The sequence below is a fragment of the Bos mutus genome, chromosome 16, assembly GCF_027580195.1.
Source record: "Bos mutus isolate GX-2022 chromosome 16, NWIPB_WYAK_1.1, whole genome shotgun sequence".
Classification (NCBI taxonomy): Eukaryota; Metazoa; Chordata; class Mammalia; order Artiodactyla; family Bovidae; genus Bos; species Bos mutus.
In genome coordinates this window covers 41,203,749-41,227,256 of record NC_091632.1, presented here as the reverse complement: position 1 = coordinate 41,227,256, position 23,508 = coordinate 41,203,749, and the positions used below count along the sequence as shown (strand labels likewise).

Genomic DNA, 23,508 nt, shown 5'->3' with positions numbered 1-23,508 from the left:
TTACTGCTAGTTGCTTTTTTAAAACACTTAACTATTCTCTGACTTTTGGTTGGAGGGGAGGTGGCTTCCCTGGTGGCTCAGAGGATAAAGAGTCTGCCTGCAATGCAAGAGACGTGGGTTCGATCCCTGAGTTGGGAAGATCCCCTGGAGAAGAGCATGGCTGCCCACCCTAGACATTTTAGGGGAAGGGTGGAGGGATTGACCAGAGGGTCTGTCCCTACACTGGAATGTTCTATCAAGACTGGGTCTTTATCTGTTCTTTTCCTCTCCCAAATCCTTAGTGCCTGTCCCCACAAGAACAGCCTGATACCTGGAAGAAGCTCATTAAATACGGATTGCATGATTTGAGGAAATTATGCTGTAAAATTAATTTGAAAAATTTTACTCACTTCAGCGCTATTGTTTCTGTAACTGTTATCATATACTGGGGTTTTTAGGAAGTCTTTTACATCTCAACCTAGTTTTAGCTAGTAAATTATTTGATTTTGAAGAGCATTTGGTTGTTGTCTGTATGGTCTCCAGCATCAGCTGGAAGAAAGAAGCATCACAGCTGACTCAGAGTTGTCTTTCTGCATATTAATTTCTCGTTGTGTTAAATGTAGGAAGGAACTTAGAAATTTTTTTTTTTTTTAGCATTCTCTGGCATAAAAGCGTTTTCAGCAGAGCAGATTCATCAATTAATTCTAAAGGAAGTAAGTCTTTTTTGTGATAATGGAAATATTCCTTATCTTGATTGTGGTGGTGGTTACACAACACATTTGTCAAACAGTTTTATTGTTTATGAAATATACTTCAATAAAGCTGGTTTAGGGGAAAAAAAGATGAGCCAAAACAATAAGGCAAAATCCCCAAATTAAAACACTTCTGAAAAAGGATAGAGGATGAAAGATTTTAAAAGATCTTCCTTCAAAAGATATTAACATTTATATAAGTTGTACTGGTGCTTGAGCATGATGGGGAATCTTCTTGGCAAAATTAACCCATTTTGAAGTGAGTTGTAGCTCTGGTCATAGGCTCTTTTGATTTTCTTCCTCTTCTTTTCTTTTTAAAGCATCATTTCCTCAGAGCGGCTGTACTTGACTGAATACCCTGATCGATTATCTGGGATTAGCTCAGCCCTCTCATTTCCTGCTTTCCATCTCTCTTCCAACAGGCCAGTGGGCCTTTGTTGTCTGGCATGTGGACTGAGATAAGCTCTCAGGGCATGTTTGTATTAGAAGAATGGTTGTAGATGGAACAGTTAAAAATAGACTAGTTGGTATTAAAGGTTGCGGTCTTTGTTTTGGTTTAAGTCAAAAGGAAAGAAAAATATGATTGATACTTAAGACAGACTGGTTTACATAAAGTGAAATAGGAAAACATGAATTTTTAGGGTTCCTGTTGATTTTTCCCCTTTTAAACCAAACTATTTGAGGTTGTTTATTGACAAACTTAAAATGCGGTAAAGAACCTGCCTGCCAATGCAGGAGACTATGAGAGAAGTGGGTTTGATCCCTGGGTCAGGAAGATTCCATGAAGGAGGGCATGGCAACCCATTCCAGTATTCTTGCCTGGAGAATCCCATGGACAGAGGAACCTGGGGAGCTGCAGCCCGTGGGATCACAGTCAGACATGACTTAAGTGACTTACACACACACACACATGCAGAATGTATTAGCTGAAATTGGATTTGTATTATTATGTAGGCTGATATTATTTGAATTAAATAATTTCTGAACCTATATTAGTGTTCCTTAGAAGTGCAGATACTCAATTCTAAAAATCTTCACGCTACTAAAAGATGTTTTATTTTTCGGTGTTACCAGCTGTACATTTTGCAGTTTAATTCAGAAAATGATGGTACAAAAAAGTTATCGCCTAGACAGAGGAAATGCTGGATTCATGTAAAATAGTTATGTTCATCATGATAAAAGATGATGATTCAACATAGTATGGTAAGCTAGAAGGTTTCTTTTTGTTTCTTAAAAGTTGATGTTTCATGTTGCCAGTTTTCTTGGGTAAGAGGCAACACCACATTTGAAATGGCCACAGAGTTGCCTGGAATCGCAAATTGCTGAATAAGTTACCCAAGTTACTCTACCTACTTCTTCCTAGCAGGCTTTCAGCTTAATAGGTTCACCACTGGTTTAAAGTGTAACTGTTTAGTATAGATCTGTTTGTATTCTTGTTTAAATCAAGCTTTAAATATTTCTCAGTATCATAAGTTCAAATTTTAGCAAGAAAAAATCTTAGATTGAAATGAGGCTTCTTACCTAGATTTTCTTTAACTTCCTGCTCACTATTGGAATGTCTGTATAAGTAAAAATAAAATCTGTTTAATATCTGATTTCTGACTACATGTATGCTTTTCAAACATTTCCAGCTATGGTTCCATTTGCTATTAATAAAATTGTTTCAACTACCAGAGTCTGAGAGAGAGGCATCTGGGGCTGTTTGTGTAGCTTGTTTGCTTCATCCTGTAGAGCAGCTCTTCTCATGTGTGGATGGTCCATGGTCTGCAGGGTCAGTCCGCTTTCATGATGACACCAAGACATCATTTGCCTTTTCACTCTTCATTCTCTCGTGAGTGTACCGTGGAGCTTCACAAAGGCTGAATGAGGTGTGGTTGCAGATTCAGAGGATTGCAGAATCAGATGTAAAAATTTTTTTCCTTAAGCCAAATGCAAGAGATTTGTAAAAACATAAGTATTGCTCATTTGCTTTAAAAGGATAGATACTTATTATAATTATTTATATTAATGTAATGAGGTTATATCATTAAATGAATTAGTAAAAATGTCTAAAAGTTTTCTTTAATTTTCTAATATAGCAGATGTTGATAAGATATGACCCACATAAACTGAAGCTCTTTGAATGCCTCATTAATTTCTATGAGTGTAAGGAATCTTGAGTCTAACAAGTTTGAGAAACCACTTTCATAAACCACATGTTGACTCGGTGAAATCTTTTCAAGGTATTTCAGCATCAGTTTTTAATAGTACAATCTGTGTGATGTCTCTTTAATCATAGTAATCTTAGTGATTTTTATTTCTGAAGTAATGTGATAGTTTAATTTGTGAAACTTCTAGAGAATTTTGGAGGTCTACAGGCCAGGAGGTCTACAGGTCACCCCCTCCCCCGGTTCTTGAACTTCCTTTTCACTCCTGCCCCACCACTGATGTGTGATAGAGTTGTATAACTTTTCTGGCCGTGTCATGTGCAAGAAGTGATTCATTACCCCAGAATGAGGAATATCGCTGTCACTGTCACCACCATCTTCAAACAACTAACATATTGCAAATGTGTTCAACTTGGTAGTTTGGGGGCTTGATTGTTTAAGAAAGAAACTCAGTGGAATGCATAATTCTCTTTAATTAGGGATTATGAGCAATTTGGCAATTTCTTATGGTGCTGTCTACAAACAGTGATTTTTCTCTCGGTGGGTGAAATCTTTTGGGCCAAATAGAAAATTTGTTGTTATGGATTTTTATGGTGTAATCAAAGCTGCTGGAAAGAATACTGGCTTTTAGGAAGGGATTTTTGCTGCAGATTTGGGGGAATCTGTGTGTGTGTGTGTGTGTGTGTGTGTGTGTGTGTGTGTATGTATGACATAAACTCTTTATTCACTTTAAGAGGACAAGGACAGGAGAGGTTACGTAATGATGCTATGTGCTATCTTCTGAGGCCAAGAAAGATGAATTTCCCCAGCTTTACCCTCTGCACTCAGTTTTGGTCTCAACGCTGCAAATTTCATTGTTCATACATAATGTCATCCTCCATAGAAACTGCCTTAAGTTTTGACTCCATAGTTAGCAGTAGAGAGATAATTGTGTTCTCATGCATCTTTTTGATTCTACCATTAATAAATCATCATTAAGAAGCAGTGATTTTGAAGATTTATTTCTGATCATCGGAGCTGGTGTTTCAACATTTTTAGTTGCATCATTTTTCTGGGGATTCATATTAACCAGTCATCTGTACATTTTGGTTGTAAACACTGTAAAAAGTCTTCTGCCTTCCCTGAGTTGTACCGTCCTGCTTCACCATCTGATTACAGGTGATTTATATCCTTTTGCACAGGCCCAGAGGCTGATGCAGTCTCTTGAAAACAGTCTTTTGGATTGAGTGCCACAGGTTTGTGAATTGAGCTTGTCACAACCTTGATTCTAGGGCCTTCGAGCAGTAAGCAGCTTAGTCAAATGGATATGGTTTGTTTCTGTTTCTTTTATCTATTTTATTCACCATGCTAGTTCTGAGTAGACCCCTATGTAGTTTCAGGTTATGTCCATTTGCAAATGCCAATCAGTACATGGTAAATAGCTGCTTGTACAGTCCAAAGGCCCAAGAAAGGAGCTCTGATGGCTGATGGCAGGAAAAAATAGATGGCCAGCTCAAGAAGAGAGAAAGAACCTGCTCTTCCTTCTTCTTTTTGTTCCTTTTGCGTCCTTAAGAGATTTGGATGATGCTCGTCCACATTGGGAGGGCAAATCTCATTGCTCAGTCTACTGATTCAAATTTTGTACTCGTCCAGAAACACCTACACAGGCACACCCAGAAATAATGTTTTACCAGTTATCTGGGCATCCCTTAGCACAGTGAAGTTGACACATAAAAGTTAAGCATCACACCACTAAACAGGTTTCTGTGTTAGAAACTCAAGTGTTGTGGTCTCTATATGGGAGATGTGCTCAGTCATAGTTCTTGGACAGGTCCATTCGGTCACCACTGGGTGGTGGATGTATCTGAGAAAGTTGGAGGAAGGGCATTTTAGGACAGAACAAGTGTGGATGCTTTGTTTACTCAGTGTCAGACTTGCTGGCCCTTCCTCTACGCTCTCAAATACAATGAAGCAAAATGTTTAGTTGCTGTCTCAGTACATTAAGATTTGTACATGATTGTGTGATTATCTGTAGGAGATACTCGAAGCCCTTTCTCCTTTGAGAACAAGACTCTGGAGCCAGTGTTTCAGCCTTTTCCTAACCTCCTGGGACCCGTGCCAGAGCCAAACGCTGAGATGGGTGGACCTTGATGGCCTGAGCCCTGGTGGCATTTATGTGTTCCTGTAATCTGATGGCATTTTGAATTGTTATGGCTGTAAAGCTCTTTAGATATAGATGTATAGAAAATTTTACATTGCTAGTGTCTTACGTTAGGAGCACAGTAGTGGTTTAAAATAATGTTACAAAATATTTCCTACCTGATTTCAGCTGGACTAATCTTAATCCTGATGTTTATCCACACAGTTGAGTAATGATGATCTTGTGGTTGGTACGGAAAGCTTATCTATGGACTGATCCGCCTGTGCTTGTGTCTGGAATCGTGTCTGACTCTTTGCGACCCAATGGACTGTAGCCTGCCAGACTCCTTTGTCCATGGGATTTTCCAGGCAAGAATACTGGAGTGGGTGCCACTTCCTCTTCCAGGGGAGTCTTCCCGACCCAGAGATGGAACCCATCTTTCCTGCATGGCAGGCAGATTCTTTACTGCTGAGCCACCTGGGGAGCCTGCCTGGAGTTGTGCTTGGCCTTTGAAGAAGAGTAATCTTAGACCCCTCTCTCTGTCCCTAGTCCCCTCCCCCAGTCAGGAATGGTTGAAGCTCCTAAGACTGTGTCTTAAGGTCTTGTGTGGGTGATCTTCCCAGCAGGCATCACCTGTGGTGGAGTGGCCTCAGCAGGGTTGACATTCCACTCCATACTGGCCATGCAGCATCCTGGGAGGGTAACTCTTTACTGTCTCCGTTTTGAGGAGATACATGACAAGTTTCTTCAGAGGGAATCTTCTTAAGCCATATCACATACAAATGTTAACTGTTTTTATTCCCCAAATTTCTGGAAAAACCTGACTGACTATTTTGACTTTTTATACAACAAGGATTTTGGTCTGATTTCACCTGACTCTGAATCTGGACCTTCCATTATTTGAAATGTGAGCTCCCAAGAACTAATCAGTTAAAATTGTGAAGGAAGAGCTCTGTTGTCTCCAGAAGATTATTTTGACTTTGCAAATTGTTCATTTGATGAATCCACCTTCATATCCTAGTTAGGTTGTCTTTGGCCCTGATCCATCTATCACATCTGATAACAGTGGGGGGACTAGAATGGCCTGTTTGGAGGGTTCTGGGAGTTCTGATACCTGCCAAGGCCTGGTAGGTGATTGATGGGCAAAGAAGGTCCTTCCTGTGTAATGCAGGTGAGTATGAAGTTATCCTTGTTCCCATTCTGGTTGGAAATAAGGAATATTGAAAAGGGAAACTCTGTAGTTGTCTAATTGGTCATTAGTGAGCGCCTGCCCTTCTCCATCCACCCCATCCCCCCCACCCCTGCATTTCTCTTATGTTTTTATATTGTGTGAAAATTTTTCCCAGGAAAAATATGGTCCTAGGAAGGACACAGATTGGCTATTTAAAATAAACAAAAGTACTGTATTAACAATCATGAAAGATCACTAGGAAGGGAAATTGACTTCTTGACCTTGAATCACATATATTTATATTTAGGATGGGCTACTTGTGTGCTGTTAATAGAATGAACCAGTGTCACTTCAGCAGAGCCTCCTGTTTGCCTTTCTGGTCTGGTGTCTGCCTTTTTCTCCAGTGTTTGTCAGTAATCTTACTCTGAATTTTTAATTTCAGTTCTGACTTTTACATTCATTAATTCTAAACCTATTGCCTACCATGCAGAGATCTGGAAATCCTCCCTGTAGAGAGAGAAGTCGCTCAGTCGTGTCTGACTCTGCGACCTCATGGACTGTAGCCTACCAGGCTCCTCTGGCCATGGGATTTTCCAGGCAAGAGTACTGGAGTGGGTTGCCATTTCCTTCAAACGCCTTCCAGTCGAGCTGTCTTTTCTAAACCCGCACGGTGATGAGTTTTGGCTTCTCTTAAACTCTTTATCTCCTTAAATTTACATGCATCCCTCATTTCAAGAAATCCGGGCCAGGTATGTGGACAGATCCCTAATTCAACCCAGAATCGGCCTGTCTCCTTTCCTGCTCAGAGCCACTGAGACTTCACTGTAAGCAGATTGAATGTGCTGCTGTTTGGTGGTTTTCATGCTGGTGCCTCCTACCACCTGGAAGCAGTCAATACATTTCTTACGCCTTAAAGAAAAATTGGTGGAAATACTTCCTTCCAGTGGCCTCTTCTCTGTGTTCAGAAGTATACCCCAGGACACCTTCACTTGAGGGGCTTTTCACTGCTTCCTTCTTCATTCAGCGTTGTGTTAAAATGTCTCATTCATAAGCACTTTGACCTTTATGCAGACTTCCAGAGTCAATGATGAGGCATATTTGTTAGAAATACTTGATATGCTTCTTGAATTGTTGCAAAAGTGAAGAACTTTCCCCCTAATTCGCTGTTTGGTGTGTTTTTGTATTGCTATTAGAAGCATAATTTTGGATCTGTGAAAAGCAAAATTTATAACCAGCCTCTTAATTTAACTTCTCTCTTCATCTGTAAAATAGTGATAGTAACATCCAGCATTTATTGAGAGCCAATCCACTCTACTTATATTCATTTGTTTAATTCTCACAACCTAATGAGTTATAAACTATTATTTTCCCTCATTTTATGTGTGAGAGAACTGAGCCTTGGAGAAGTAATTGGTTTTAAGTCACACAGCGCAGTAAGTTGCAAAGCCATGAGTCAAACCCAGGTGGTTTGTGTTGAATCAGATGATCTCCAAGTTCATGCCTGCCTTTAATTGTGATTTTGAGCAGGTCTTGGCCTAGTGAAATGGAGAAGGCAATGGCAACCCACTCCAGTACTCTTGCCTGGAAAATCCCATGGGCAGAGGAGTCTGGTAGGCTACAGTCCATGGGGTCGAGAAGAGTCGGACATGACTGAGCAACTTTACTTTCACTTTCCACTTCCATGCACTGGAGAAGGAAATGGCAAGCCACTCCAGTGTTCTTCCCTGGAGAATCCCAGGGACTGGGGAGCCTGGTGAGCTTCCGTCTATGGGGTCGCACAGAGTTGGACACGACCGAAGCGACTTAGCAGCAGCAGTAGCCTAGTGAAAAGGATAAAGAAGATGGAGATTTCTGGTTGAGCAGTACCCATGGATCTGAGGCAGCTGAGGGAGACAGTCCTGTGCTCTCTACTCCCTTCTGCTCTTCCTCAGTGCACAGCATCAGCTTCTGTGGGAAAGGATGTTTTAATTCCTAAGACTCCTGAGGATGGTAGTGTTAGGTAACACCATTGTGTGATACAAAGGAAGCACAAGGGTGCTTTCCCGGTCCTACTTTATCCACTTGGTTTCATCTGGGGAAGAAGTCTACACATAAGCAAATAGGATGGAACCAGACCATGGAATCATCCTGTTCTGTCCCTCACTTGTCAGATGGCAGATGACTCCACCAAGGTCACCCCAGCTGACTAGTGACTGCGGACAGCACCAAAAAATCCTAGGTTACCTGATTTTAGTCTAGAGTCTTTGAAGCAGCACAGTGCCTCCCTTTATAGACGTTTCATCTTCAACCAGATTCCCAGCCTCTTTAGAAAGATTGTGTCCATTACAGCTATTTACATCCGTTCAGAACTTGTGTTTTACACTGAGCCTGCCTGCCTTTGTTGCGTTCCATCTGTGGAATCCAGAGTTGGAGGCTTTGGTAGCACAATGCCGCCACTCCCTGGTTGTCAGGTAGTATTGCACTGGGAAATCCAGTAAGCTTTCAGCTTCCTTTGTAAAGGCTGATAATAGGAGTAGTAAATCCAAGTGCAAACAGACCAAGAGTGGTAATTCTGTGTGGGCGGAGTCATTAAGTGTGCCTGGGTCAGAAGATAACACAGATATTATACCTCAGAGCATCACCAGAATCACTGGCTTGGTTCTGAAAAAGAGGCATTGTCCGATTGCCCATTGTTAATACTTTTAAAAAATTATTTCCGTTGCCTTCACATTTTCAAATACCTTATGTTTTTTCTGCATCTTTTGAGATGACAGTGTGGTTTTTGTCTTTTGTTGATGTGGTTGTGTCACGTTGATTCACTTGTGTTTGTTGAACCATCCTTGTGAACCTGGGATGAATCACATTTGGTCGTGGTGTGTGATCTTTCTTATGTGTTGTTGGATTCGGTTGGCTAATATTTTGTTGAGAATTTTTGTGTCTATATTCATCAGAGATATTGGCCTGTAACTTTCTTTTTTGTGGTATCTTTGTCTGGTTTTGATATTCATACGTCTTAGATGTGTTGCAGAAATACATAAAAGTATAAATTTTAGAATAGTGTTGCTAGAATCGCTGGTTGATCTGAATTCCTTTGTGCTGTATCAGGTAATTCATTCCTGAGAGTGTTGAAGCATCTGTTAGTAGCTGAGTGGGTAGACATCACTGTCATCTCCTGGAAGAGTCCATACTCTGGAGAAGACATCACTCTGACAGTTCTCGGCAAAGTTCTTGACGTTTTCTGTGAAGCGCTAGTTGGAGTCACTTACTGTCAGAGGAAACAGTACTCTTTGGGTACCTGTTCAGCTACAGTGTTTTTATGTGTCCTTTTAGGTAGTCCATAATCCTGTTTTACAGAAGGGTAGATGAAAAGAATCTTAGTAATGTGCTCAGAGTCATGTGAAAGGGAAATGATGGAGTGGGGATTTGAACCATGACAGACATCCCTTCACCTCCCTGTGGTCCATGTTCCCAGCACAGCAGTGCTTGAACCAGGGTTTAGTCTTACCATTATGCTTTAGCTTTCCTTGAAAAGGAAACCATCAGACCATTGGTTTTCAACTGGGAGTATTTTTTATGGGAAGGGGACGTTTGGCAGTGTTTGAAGACGTTGTGGTTGTCACAGTGAGGAGGGAGGGGCGCTGGCAGTGGCTGGGGGCCGAAGGATGCTGCCTCACATCTAACAGGGTGCCAGGCAGGCTGTGCAGCAGGCTCATCTGGGGCCAGTGTCCGTGGTTCTAGCTCACGAGACCCTGTAGTGAACAGTGTGTTTACTTAAGTGGGTTTATCCCTGAGAACTGCTGCCCAGGCTCAACCCTTCCTCCCCTGGCGTGTCTCCTTCTGTTCCTGGTGCCTGCTCTCGTCTTGGTCTTGCTCTTTATCACCCTGCCTTGGGAAGAAACTGCAGCCGTCCCACTGCTCTCCCACAGCCCAGTGTTTTGGATTTCACTGCCTGTGGCTTTGGTCAGCAGTGCAGATAGAAGACCCCATTTGTTAGAAGCTACCGAAGGCCAAACTCCTGTGAGATTCAGGTTCCTCAGTGTCACACAGAATGCCTTCCTGTGCTGCAGGCAGGTAGACCACGTGCGTGTATCTTATGTGTGTCTTGTGCTTTCTCTATCTTTGTGTCTTTCTTAGATCTCCTCCTTTGCCTAGAAAAAAATTCATTGAAATGTTTCCCATTTTCCCCCAGGTCAGATGTTGCTTCCTCCATAATCCCTTGCTGGAAGTAATTGCTTCTGTCTGTAAACTCCTGTCTATATATAAACTCCTATACTATATGTAACATGTATTCTTTTCATGCAGCCTACTGATTTGTCCACCTTTTCCTACCTGCAGTATAAATAGTATAGAATATAAAAGTACAAAATGGATAAAAACTAAAAAGTACCCATTATGTAGGATTATTCTTTGTATGCAATCTGTTCTACTCAAACTAGTAATGATGCCCTGTATTTGACACAGTTAATTGTGAAAGTAAGAATCTTAGTGTGTATGGTATTTACTTTGGAACAGTGGTTCTTCACATTTGAGTTCAGTCAAGACTTCTGGCAGTTGTTTTCTTTTTTCCTTTCTGGTTCTTCAAATGACTTAGGTATTTTAGCAAAAATAGTTTAGAGCCATCCTGGCTTTTAGTGAAGACTTCATATCTTCTCATTTATTAAACCTGAAGGATCTGACTTCATGAGAGAAAGCTCCTCTGACCTGCTTTAGGCTTTGGCCGTCTCTTTTATAAACATGAAACATTTCTCAATTTTTAGCTCTCATTCATTTCTGACCGTGGACTTGGGATGAGAAGGTAGAGGCTGCTGAGAGGACTGGCGTTGTGCTCACCTTGGGGAGGTCTGTTACTGCTCTCAGCTCGGTTGGAGAAGTGTTTTCTGAGGCCCTGGAAGCAGAAGTTTACTGCCATGCTGAGATGCTTCTCGGCCAGGTGCACGGAGGTGGTCCCCTCAAGCACTCCACAGCCTTCAAATGGAAAGAGACAGTATTTGGTCCTTTACTCTTTGGATGAACTAGAAACAAGCTAACTTTCAGGGATAACTTGGTTAAGTATGCCACACACATCTACAGGACCCTGATAATCATCGGACTCTTCCTTATTCATAAATATTTATGTCTAAGGTTTTCTGTTCTCAGGACATTCCAAGATAAATGAGACAGGATCCCCCCCCTCCATGGACTCATAGTATCTTCCTCACCAGCTATAGTTTGCTGTGTTCATTGCAATAGAGCAATAAATGACAGAAAAAGGGAGGGGGGATATAATTCAGTCTGGGTGATTGGCAGTCCTTGAAGAGATCTGTTAGGTCTTGCTGGGTAAATTCTTCCTGATTTATTGCCCTTAATGGCCTTGACAGTGTGCTGAAAACAGTTTATAAATATTTGCAAAACAATTAAATCTTAAGGTAGAAAAAGTATGTATTCATGTAGTACTACGTACATAGTTAATGTTAAATTAAAAAAAATATAACACTGAATGAATTAGTTAATTAAACTGGGGAGATGCATAGATTCAGGTTTGGTTTCCTTTGTTTCCTGAAATAAGTTACTTTGAGGGATAGAGTCATAAGGGTATTTTGGCTGGGATTTTTCAAAATGTAAAAATTGACCTCATAATTAACTTGTCCATATTTTTGTGGTGCTGGTGGTAATTGTATGTCCCCTCCTCTGCCTGTCCGCCTGTTCCCAGGGGCTTTTGATCATGGGTGTGGTATGCGCCTGTGGGCGCCTGCAGTCCTGTTCCTAATGCTGTTAGATTTTCCTTTTCAGAGTAAGAGGGACCATCTACTCATGAACGTCAAATGGTACTACCGTCAGTCTGAAGTCCCAGATTCTGTGTACCAGCATTTGGTTCAGGATCGACATAATGAAAATGGTAAATATCTCCTTCTGGTTTGACTCTTACACTTTCTTAGCTTTGGCAAAGTTCTTTCTAAGAACATTCATTAAATAGAGATAACCACTGTCCAAAATTTTCACTGAAAAAGCATTTTATAAAGACTTTACTGGAGTGTTCACTTTTTTGTTGAGTTCTTTACTGCTTCTGCCTTAAAAGAGAAGCAAACTGATCATGTGCAGGTAACATCTTCTCCTTGAACTTGGAGTAAAGATACATTTTCAGAAATAAAAGTAGCTTCGTCTTCTTATTCCTTTTTCTCACCTAATGTTGAACTAATGACACTTATAATCCTATAGAATTGCTTTTTGTTTCTTTTAAATAACTGTATTTTTGAACTTCTCTGAATTCAGGGTTGTGAACTTCAGTTTTCGAAGCAGAGCTTTCCTGAGTATTTTGAAATTTAGTTTGAGTATTGACTTTTAGAACAGTAGGAAGGTAGTTCAGAGCATCTTTTATTTTTTTCTTCCACTTGCATTGTAGTTTCTACCCAATAACTTTATTGGCATATGAGTGTACATATGTAATATATACATATGTAGTGTACATATGAATGTACATTACATAAGTGTACATTCCATTTATTCAGATGTGTAATAGCTTCTTTTCATTGACTTCTTGTTTTGAAAGGTGCTAGGCCTCATTCTAGCTGATTGACATTTGTTACCCATTATTTATATGCTTTAGGGGTTGTCACTCCCCACTTCTGGATGAGGAAATCAGGGCTCAGAGAGGCTAAGAGAGTTGACGAGACTTCCTGTCTTCTGGAGGCCCCAGGGCAGGGGTCCAGCTCTATGGCCCTTATATCTGTAGTCGTCTCACTCCTTCACACTGCTTTGGGAGATGAGTTTTGAGTCAACAAACCAGTGGTCAAAAACAGTTTTCTACCCCCCCCCCCCCCGCTTTTTTTTTTAATTAAGGTCACATTAGAGGTCAAGCCTGAGTGTAATAATATGCAAACAGCTTTGAAGAATAATAGTCTTCTATGTTTTACCATTTTTTTTTCTTTTTTGAAACTTAAAAGTTCTGTTAAAGCAGTTAAATGATGATTCTTTTTTAAATATAGTTTAGCAATAGATCAGTAACATTTTTTTTAGTGGTTAGCAAGTTGCTAAAGTATGATAGTTGTTTCTTTTCCCTTCTTTCATTTTGTGCTTAAGCATTTCAGCAAATGGTGGGGACTTAACGGGCAAAAACACATTCGGCAGGACACTTTTTCCTTTTACTCCTGCTGTATGTTATTCCTCTTCTTAGTTTTGCTGACCAGGACTGGTTATTTATTGTGCTTTTTATAGTAGAAGTTGAACCTGAAAGAAAAATTCTGTAGAATTTTCCTATTTTGGGAAACTCAGTTATAATATTCTCCTAATTAATTTTTTCTTATTTTCTTTTTTGGACAGACTCTGGAAGAGAACTTGTCATTACAGACCCAGTTATCAAGAACCGAGAGCTCTTCATTTCCGATTACGTTGACACTTACCACGCCGCTGCCCTCAGGTAAGCACCCAAGATGCATGATCCTTCTGTGGAGGAGAAGTCATCAAGCATGCAGGTAGAGAGTCTGAGCTGTCCGGATCTCATCTGATATCGTAATACCAGTCACACTCTACGCGTTGTCTCAGCAAGCTGGCACTCGGCGTGAACTTTGTGGATTGTTGGGGTCTCAGAGGTGGCCTCTGTCTTCACTAATCTGGGTGAAGGGAAAATCTATATTTTTTTCTTCCTTCCTTCCTTCCTCCCCCACCCCCTGTAGTTATGTATTTTATTTCTTTGAAAATTTATTGCTGAATTACTTAGGGTGAGGTGTTACACAGATTGGGCTTCCCTGGTGGCTCAAATGGTAAAGAATCTGCCTGCAATGCAGGAGACCCATGTTTAATACCTGGGTTGGGAAGATCCTCTGGAGGAGGAAATGGCTACCCACTCCAGTATTCTTGGCTGGAGAATCCCATGGACAGAGGATCCTGGCGGGCTACAGTCCATGGGGTCACAAAGAGTCGGACATGACTGATTATTATATAGATTGTTGCCTGAAGATTCAATCTCTGCCACTAGAAAAGTTTTAGTTGCTTACTTGTGTCCGACTCTGTGCGATCCCAAGGACTATAGCCTGCCAGACTCCTCTGTCCATGGGATTCTCCAGGCAAGAATACTGGAACGGGTTGCCATTTCCTCCTCCAGGGGATCTTCCCCATCAAGGGATAGAACCCACATTTCTTGTGTCTCCTGCATTTTGGAAGGCAGATTCTTTACCACTGTGCCACCTGGAAAGCCCATTACTTGGGAATGGGGAAAGCATATTGAAGATTTTATTCTGAGGTAACGTTGCTGCTAGTCTTAAAGTCTTCGGTAATAATGCCAAAAAAGTGACCATAAGCTTCATACCTTTTGTTATTTTCTGTCCCTTTCAAGAAAAAGATACCTATTTATTCTGGTATATTTTGTTTATGAGATGGAGACTTGGGGCTTCTTAAGTGGTAAAGGAATAAGACAAGAGATTTTATTATACATTTTCCCCCGTTGGAAATAACAAAAATGGTGAAAGAACCACTTTCTTTGTTTAAGAATACAGTTTAAAAACAAATCATAGGGATTTGCTGGCATTTAGCTACAATGAGATAGAGTGATTTCTCTATTATATTGCTCAGATGGTATTCAGCAGAACCATCTGGAGCCTCTTGTGTAAAGCTGCGTAGCTCGAGCCAGTTATTTCAAGGCAAAGTGTAGCAACTTTTAACACAGGGCAGGTTTGGGCAAACTTTTTTGGTCATATAGTCTTGCATGGTCTCTAATTGCAGCTACTCAGCTCAGCCATCGTAGTACAAAAGCCAGAGGCAATGCGTAAATAAGTGAGATGGCTGTGTGCCAGTAAAACTTTACTTGTGAACACTGAGGTCTGAATTTCATTTAATTTCCACATGTCAGGAGATGCAAGTCTTCTCTGACTTAATTTGTAGCCATTTAAAAATGGAAAAACCATTCTTAGATCTCAGGCTGTACAAGAGCAGGTGGTAGACCAGCTTTGGATTGCAGACTGTAGTCTGCCAGCCCCTGCTGTAAGGAAAGGCGTGTATGGGGTTAGATTTGGCTTCTTACAGAACTTGAGATACATTTGGAGAATTCCTGTAGTGTTTTATAAATTTCTTTCAAAATTCCCCCAAGCTTTTCATGTCTTCTTGGGGGTGGTTTTCCAATCTTAAACTTGCATGCTGAACAAAGTGAATTAATGGAAGGTTGGACAGATTGACAGAACCATTGAATTGTCAGCTAAGACAAGTGGATTGATCCTGGGATAATTTCTTACCTGTTTTACATGCTTCCCACCCCCACACCCCCTTCTTATTTCATTGATTCAGGTGAATGATTTTTAATCAATTTAGAGTTTAAGTTAAGTAAACATGTGAGATAAGTTACTCTGGTTATTCAATGGATTTTTATATATTTGCTCACAGCAAATTTATTTGAAAATTTATCAAAGACTGATAGTCAGATCTGTATAGTCATTTTATACTATTTAGCATTTTTAGATGGAGAAGAAAATGGCAACCCACTCCAGTATTCTTGCCTGGAGAATCCCATGGATGGAGGAGCCTGGTGGGCTACAGTCCACGGGGTCCAAAGAGTCGTTCCAGATAATTTTAGGTAGACCCAGATGAATGAACTTTGACTCAGTTTATAATCAGTATCTTCTGTAATTGTGTATGTCATCGTCTCTTCAGTGGCCACCGAAGAGCTGGAGTGCTATTGTGGTGATTCCTTATCTCCTTTTCACTGTGTATGTGACTAGAACCCTTATTGATTAGCTTTTTTTTCTCATGTGGCATTTTCCTTTAAAGAGGTTATGAGGTGGTTTTATAAAACTGTCATTTTAAATTTGATTTTTGTCTGCTTCAAACAGAGCATCTCTTGGGTGACTTGACAGTTGGGTTTTTTTCCCCAAGGACACCAGATGAATGTGAGCATCACCACATGGTTACTGGTGATCTGGTCTAGTAGCTGCTCTGTAACCCTTGTGGGTGTGTTGACATTTGTCTGCATCTGGGGCTCATCTGGGGGTTCTTGCTTTTGCTTAATAATCCTGGTTTGCAGTGGCAGAGTGCTCACCATAGGATCATCTCTGATAAAAGTAGAGTTGAATAGCAGTGCCCCCAGGAATCTCTATTCCTTTTCTCTTCACTAAAGCTAGATTACTTTAATTTTAAAGTATGGGGGTGGGAGTTAGGCTTTCATTTTTTAATTCCAATTCTTCATTCACCGTTTGTCCATTGAAAGAATTTTTTTTCATTCTCCACAGGTAAAAAGTAGTACTACCAAAAATAAACTTCAATTTTGAAAGAGGACAAATAAAATAGTCCATAGGCACATGAAAGAGGATCAAATGAATGTACTGAAAAAACCATGGAGGACAAAAAAGAAAGAAAAAGAACGATAGTGCTTACTTAGCACCATTCTTCTCAGAGATCAAAGTGCTCAGTTGTGTGGATTCTTTGGGCTCACAGAGCCTCTGAGGGGGCTCTGGCCCTTCCATTCACTCAGGAGGAAACCGATGTATAACTTTATCTTTCAAGCTGGTGCTGGGGTTGGGCTGTAAAGGCCCAGAGAGCTTTGTCCTTTCACCATCACAAATCAAAAGGAAAACAGAACTCCTAGGCAGCCTCTCTGTATAAATGGAGCCTGTAGCATTCCCCCCATACCCCCTGCCAACCGGATTTATTCCCAGAAGAGATGGTGGGATCTTCACTGTAGTAGAAATCGGAGTTGAATTTGCCCAGCATTATTGCTGTGCTGCTGACCTTGGCTATCCCCCATTCCTACCTTTGGGGCTAAGTTTGTACAACTGTTTATTTTCTTTTCTTCTTTACGTTGATCAATAACCAGGTAGTAATACTTAGTTAGTAGTCTTTTTGAGTTCTCCTTACTCCCAGGTGTGTATTTTTGGCTGACACTGGTGTGATAGGAAAAGAGCCAAATGGAAATTAGGAGACTTCAGCTTGAATCCTGGCTCTGCTCCCTGGTTTCATGACGAAGGTCACATTTGTTAACCTTAGTGCCTTCTTTTTAACAAACTTAAAAAAAAAGTCATATGATTAAGTGACAGAACCGTGAACTGCTTCTGTATCCAGGAAGGTACAGAGCATGAAGAAGCCTCTTGCAGAGTATCTCATACTCAGTAACCAGAGTAGTGCTCATGAATCTGAATTGGCTTCTTAAAGGCATAAAGGGAAGAAAATAAAAAGTGAAATAAAGTACAATTCTGTTCTTGGTGGTACAGTTACTTCATTTCCCTGTGGCCTCTGGCATGACTTGAGTGGATTCTCAGACCACTTCAGGCATGGGGAGAAGTGTTCAGCCCCAGGAGCCATCTCCAGATGTTCTGAGAATCAGCAGATTAGCTAGATTAAGCTAAATAAAAAAATGTAGCTTGCAGTTTGTTTGCTATTATAGGTGTCTTTTTTTTTTTTTTTTTGCCCTAAGGATAATATTTTATTGACATCAAAGGATCAAGAGTGATTGTTTTGTGATTGGATTATGAACATGTGACCCAGACAACATTTTCAGGTCACTTGTAACAGAAGATTCTCAAGTATTGATAGAGGAGGGCAGACAGGAGGTCACAGCTGTGTCATCAGCTTGAGAGCTATTTTCCAGCCTTCTGATTATCTGTGTCCTATTGGGAAAAAAATATCCAAGGTAGGTCAGGTTGTCATCTAACCTAGGAATTCACTGTCATAAGAATATGTTTTAGAGTGAATTTTCTGGAAGCCCGGGACCAAGAAACCTTAAATTATGTCTTTTGGGCTTCTGATTGCCCCCTTTTCAACCCAAATCAAATTATCTGCTTACTTTGTTATGGGCAGCTGGAATCACATGTGTGTAGTAATTGAAACGGATTAATGACATCATGGTATATAGTTCCTCAGCCCTTCCTTAGAATTTGCAAAGTTCCTTTAGCTCCTGCAAGTTCCCTCAGGGCTCTCACGAAGCCTCAGAGCTCTTAGTGTTGCAACTTAAGACTCATTTTCCAGCTTCAGTCCACAGTTCTTTTTGTATGTGAAATGACTGACCTACAGCATTTTTATTGTTTTTATTGTTCTGTCTGTACATGCTTAGAACTTCATTAGATACCATAACTTGCTAACCATTGCTTTCTTTATTCATCCATCATTTAACACGTTATTGAGCTACTTATAGCGGGAGGGCTCTGTAGGTGCAGGGAATACCTCACTGAATAGTATGCTGTCTCTGTCCTTGAACATGTCATAGTCTTTTAAAAATTCTATTGTTGGGAGCTACTTTTGGACACAAAGAAAAGTTACAAATACTGAATTTCCATGTATCTCTCTCCCAGTCTTCATTTGTGTTAGTATCTTATGTAATTACAGTATAGTTATCAGAACCAAGAAATAGCATTGGAACAATGCCATTGAGTCAAAGACCTTACTTGGTTTTCATGGTTGCCTTACTTCATTTGAGTTGCTAGAAACAAAAGACCATAGACTGGGTGGCTTATAAACAAGAGAAATTTCATTCTCAGAGTTTTGGAGGCTAGAGGTTCCAGGTGTGTGTGTTTGTGTCTGAGGCTGCCCGTGTGTGTGAGTTCTGGTGAGCACCTGGCTCTGGTGTGCAGACTGCTGGCTTCTCCCTGTGTCTTCATGTGGCCCAGAGCAGAGGGCGTGGTCTGACTAGCACCACAAGGTTCCTTGTACCCTCCCCTTTTCTTTTTTATTTTTGCCATTGCTCACTGCATGTGTGACCTTAGTTCCCCAACCAGGAATCAAACCCACACCCCCTGAAGTGAAAGCAGAGTCTTAACCAGGGAGGTCCCTCTCCTCCCATTTACCGGTAACTTCTTTCTTCTACAGTGAAACACTCAGCTCTTATTTTTTAAAAATATATTTGCTTATTTTTATCCAATTCTTTGATATACTTAGTTTCAGAATTTGTTACCCATGCACCTGTGAGAAACAAATTTATTGACTGCATCTTAGTCTTTAGTCTTATGTACAATCCCTGGGGTCACAAAGAGTCAGACATTTCTGAGTGACTAACATACTTTTCCACATAGTGTATATTATGGACAAGAGCCTGTTTTCTCAAATTATTCAGGTCAGTTCTGTTTTTCATAGCTCCCTAGGTGTGCTTGTATTATTTATTTATGGTATAGCTAGGTTCACCTTTGTTAGACTTTCATTCCAACTTTGGTTCCTCTTCTTTGATTTGAGCTGTTTAGTTTTTGGGTGAGGGAGGGTTTGTGAACTATTGCTGTGCCTCCACAGTTCAGAGCTGTAAGAAGATCCAGCCTTAAGCCCCACTGCCATGTTCCCATTCCCCATTTCTTCCCTCCTCTTGCCTACCTACCTGGTATAGATAACTTTTCCCTTTACCTCTTAGTTTATCCTTCTTGTATTTTCTTTTCACAGATAAGCAAGTACATGTCTGTTTTCTTGTACCTTCTTTCTTACGTGAAGGATAGCATACTCTTTTTGCACTTTGCTTTCTTTCTCTTCGTGGTTCTAGAAATTGCTCCATGGCAGTTTAATCAGCTCACTCTTTTTCACAGCTGTGTAGCATTCCACTGTGTGGCTGTGCTGTGGTTTATTCACCTGCTGTCTTGTGTGTGTAGGCATGTAGGTTGTTTCCAAGATGTTTCAATTGTAAATGATGCTGCAATGAGTATCCTTGTGCATATGTGATTCCTTATTATTGGATGAGTATCTTCAGGGTGGATTCCTAGGAAAGGGGTTGCTGAATTGAAAAGTTTATGTATGTATGTTTCCCGCCCTGAGAGCGTATACCAATTTGCATTTCCTCCAACAATGTCCAGGCTTTCAGTTTCCCAACAGAATGTGTTATGTTATTTTAAAAACTTTTGCCTGTCTGATTGATAGATGAGAAATAGTATCTTAGTGTTGTTCTACTTTACTTTGCTAACAGTGAGTGAGTTTGAGCATTTTTTCATTTCAAAGGATATTTTTGTCTATATTTCTATGAATTATCTGTTCATGTCTTTTCTGTGGGTTTTTATCTTTGTCTCCCCCTTTCTAAAAGTTCTTAATATGCCTGTTGCAGGTATTTTCTCCTACTTCTGTCAGTCTTCTTTTAATTTTATCATTTTAAAAATTATGCAAAGCTTATTTCTGTTTAGTCAGACTTAGCAGTCTTTTCTTTCATTCCCTCAGGACTTTGAGTCAAGGTTAGAAAGTACTTACTTACACCATTTTTTCTTTTTTTGGGGGGGCGGTGGGGGAGCTGTGTCAGGTCTTTGTTGCTTCTCTAGTTGCAGTTCGGGGCTTGGTTGCCCTGTGGCAGGTGGGATAATAGTTCCATGTGCAGAGATTGAACCTGCATTCGCTGCCCTGGAAGGCGGATTCTTCACCTGTGGACCACCAGGGAAGCCCCTTACCCCACGTTTTATAGAGGCATTCTCCCTGACTGACCCACCCAGTACTGTTTACTGTCTTTACCTCAGTGGTTTGAGATGCCCCCTTATTTCCAGTATGTATTCTGGACTTGCTGTTCTGTTTCCTATTGTCTGTTTATGCGCTGATGCTACGCTCTTAATTACAGAGGCTTTGTGTGTGTGCTCAGTCATGTCTAACTCTTTGCAGCCTATGGACCACAGCCCGCCAGGCTCCTCTGTCCATGGGATTCTTCCAGCAAGAATTCTGGTGTGGGTTGCCCTGCCCCTCTCCGGGGGATCTTCCTGACTCAGGGACTGAACCCACATTTCCTGTGTTGCCTGCACTGCAGGTGGATCCTTTACCACTGAACCACAGGGGAAGCCCACAGAGGCTTTATAGTATGTTTTAAAAGTTTGGAAAAATGCTATATTGAAGTTTCCTATCCATGAATAGGGGATATTTTCCCATTTGTTTGTCTTTACTTTTGTGTCTTTAAGGAGTATTTAAGAAGATTTCTTAAACACTTAAGACAATTAAATTTTAAAAGTGGCGAGGCAGAGAGGATTTAGTGGTAGCAATGTTGTATATTGTTGTATTTAGAGCAACCACTGAAATTGTTGAACCATGGTTCAACAGAATGTGAACTGTGAACTTCCAGATGTTCAACCTGGATTTAGAAAAGGCAGAGGAACCAGAGATCAAGTTACCAACATCCACTGGATCATAGAAAAAGCAAGAGAGTTCCAGAAAAACATCTGCTTTATTGACTACACCAAAGCCTTTGGCTGTGGATCACAACAAACTGTGGAAAATTCTTCAAAGAGCTCAGAATACCAGACCACCTTACCTGCCTCCTGAGAAATCTGTATGCAGGTCAAGAAGGAACAGTTAGAACTGGACATGGACAATAGATTTGTTCCAAATCGGGAAAGGAGTACGTCAAGGCTATATGTTGTCACCCTGCTTATTTAACTTATATGTAGAGTACATCATGCAAAATGCCAGGCTGGATGAAGCACAAGCTGGAATCAAGATTGCTGGGAGAAATATCAACAACCTCAGATATGCAGATGATAACCACTCTTATGACAGAAAGTGAAGAAGAACTAAAGAGCCTGTTGATGAAACTGAAAGAACAGAGTGAAAAGCTGGGCTAAGACTCAAAAAATGATCTTCAAAAAACAAAGATCATGGCATCTGGTCCCATCACTTCATGGCAAATAGATGAGGAAACAATGGAAATAGTTTCCATTTCCATGGAAATAGATGGGAAAACTTTATTCTCTTGGGCTTCAAAATCACTGCACATGGTGACTGCAGCTATGAAATTAAAAGACACTAGCTCCTAGGGAGAAAAGCTATGACCAACCTAAACAGCGTATTAAAAAGCAGAGACATTACTTTGCTGACAAAGGTCCACCTAGTCAAAGCTATAGTTTTTCCCGTAGTCATGTATGGATGTGAGAGTTGGACCATAAAGAAAGCTGAGCATTGAAGAATTGATGCTTTTGAACTGTGGTGTTGGAGAAGACTCTTGAGAGTCCCTTGGACAGCAAGGAGATCCAACCAGTCCATCCTAAAGGATATCAGTCCTGAATTTTGGAAGGACTGACACTGAAGCTGAAACTCCAATACTTTGGCCACCTGATGCAAAGAACTGGCTCATTGGAAAAGAGCCTGATGCTGGGAAAGATTGAAGGCAGGAGGAGAAGGGGACGACAGAGGATGAGATGGTTGGATGGCATCACTGACTCCATGGACATGAGTTTGAGCAAGTTCTGGGAGTTGGTGATGAACAGAGAATCCTGGCATGCTGCAGTCCATGGGGTCGCAAAGAGTCAGACATGACTGAGCGACTGAACTGACTGTAAAACTGTATAGAGCGATACTGTCAGAACACTGTATCAAGATGGAATCTAGAAAACCTTCATATAACCCATACAGGAAGGCAAAGGAAACGGAAGAACTAGAAACAGAAAAGAAACCTAAAAAAGAAAAAAATTCTATGCCTGTGCAACACACATGATAATCCCTCTGTCTCACAATCTTTTTCCCCCTCATTTTTGGTCAAGAGTGGCAGTGAGAACTGTAAACAAACGTGCTGCTCTGAGCTGTCTGTGGGAGCTGGTGGGCCTTTCTCTCCATGAGTTTCTCTGAGGTTTGCATATCTGGGCTGTATGAAGACTTGCTCAATTCTGGGTGTAGTTTGAGGGAATGAATTTCTGGTTAGGGTTTCCATTTGTTTCTCTGCTTGTATGAGGAGGTTCTCTCTTCTTTTTCATCCCCTTCAGATGGCCCTCTCCCACTAGCCACACAGAGCTGTCTAGGTGGTCTGGTGCTCAGGGCATACCTGTGGGGCATCACAGCAAAGCACTTACCAAGCAAGTCTTTCCCAGGAAGCTCTTGTTGCTGCTGAACAGAAGGACCCTCAAACATGATGCTTCCCTGTCTTTAGAAGCATCACGTTAGATATGGGGAATGCAGGACTGAGGAGGCTGTGAAAGCAACTGTTTCAGCAGGGTGGGTGTGATGGCAATTTTCTCCTAGCAGTCTCTCTGCCTCCATTTCACAAACACTGTCAAATAATGTACTGTTCTGAGCTAGAGCATGAAGAAAGGAGAGCACTGGAGAAAAAATACTGAGTGCTTAAAATGGTACACATGTACACACACTTTAAATGTAAGCTCTTCAATACCAGGCGATATGAAACATATTTCAGAACAGATGCCAGCCAGTTAGAACCAACTGAGTGGCTGAGGGGCTTCCTGCTCAGGTCAGCCCTGTCTTCACCTCTGCCTAGTACTTAGGGCTCCTGAACTAGCAGGGACAGCTGCAGCTCTATGCTGATGACACTTGCTTTATTTTCTCCCGGTACTTTATGTATTTATTTATACACACACACACACACACACACACAAATTCAGAATTTAAGTTTACATTTTCATAAATTTGGGCAAATTTGTTTGACCCCAAACAAGACACAAGATGTTCCCATCATCCCAGAAATTTCCCTTCAGCAGCTCTTCTCTCTAAACTTCCCTCCCCAAAACAGCCACTGTTGTG

At 41.0% G+C, this 23,508-nt stretch overlaps 1 protein-coding gene across 3 annotated transcripts in view; it reads left to right on the top strand.

Annotated features, from left to right (window-relative positions):
• RERE (arginine-glutamic acid dipeptide repeats) overlaps positions 1-23,508 on the top strand; it is a 416,446-nt gene that overhangs the window by 232,130 nt on the left and 160,808 nt on the right. For all 3 annotated transcript variants that reach the window (XM_070385173.1, XM_070385171.1, XM_070385172.1), the window contains 2 exons: positions 11,917-12,022; positions 13,444-13,540. In XM_070385173.1, coding sequence (XP_070241274.1) covers positions 11,917-12,022; positions 13,444-13,540 — 203 coding nt within the window. The remainder of the gene's footprint in view (positions 1-11,916; positions 12,023-13,443; positions 13,541-23,508) is intronic.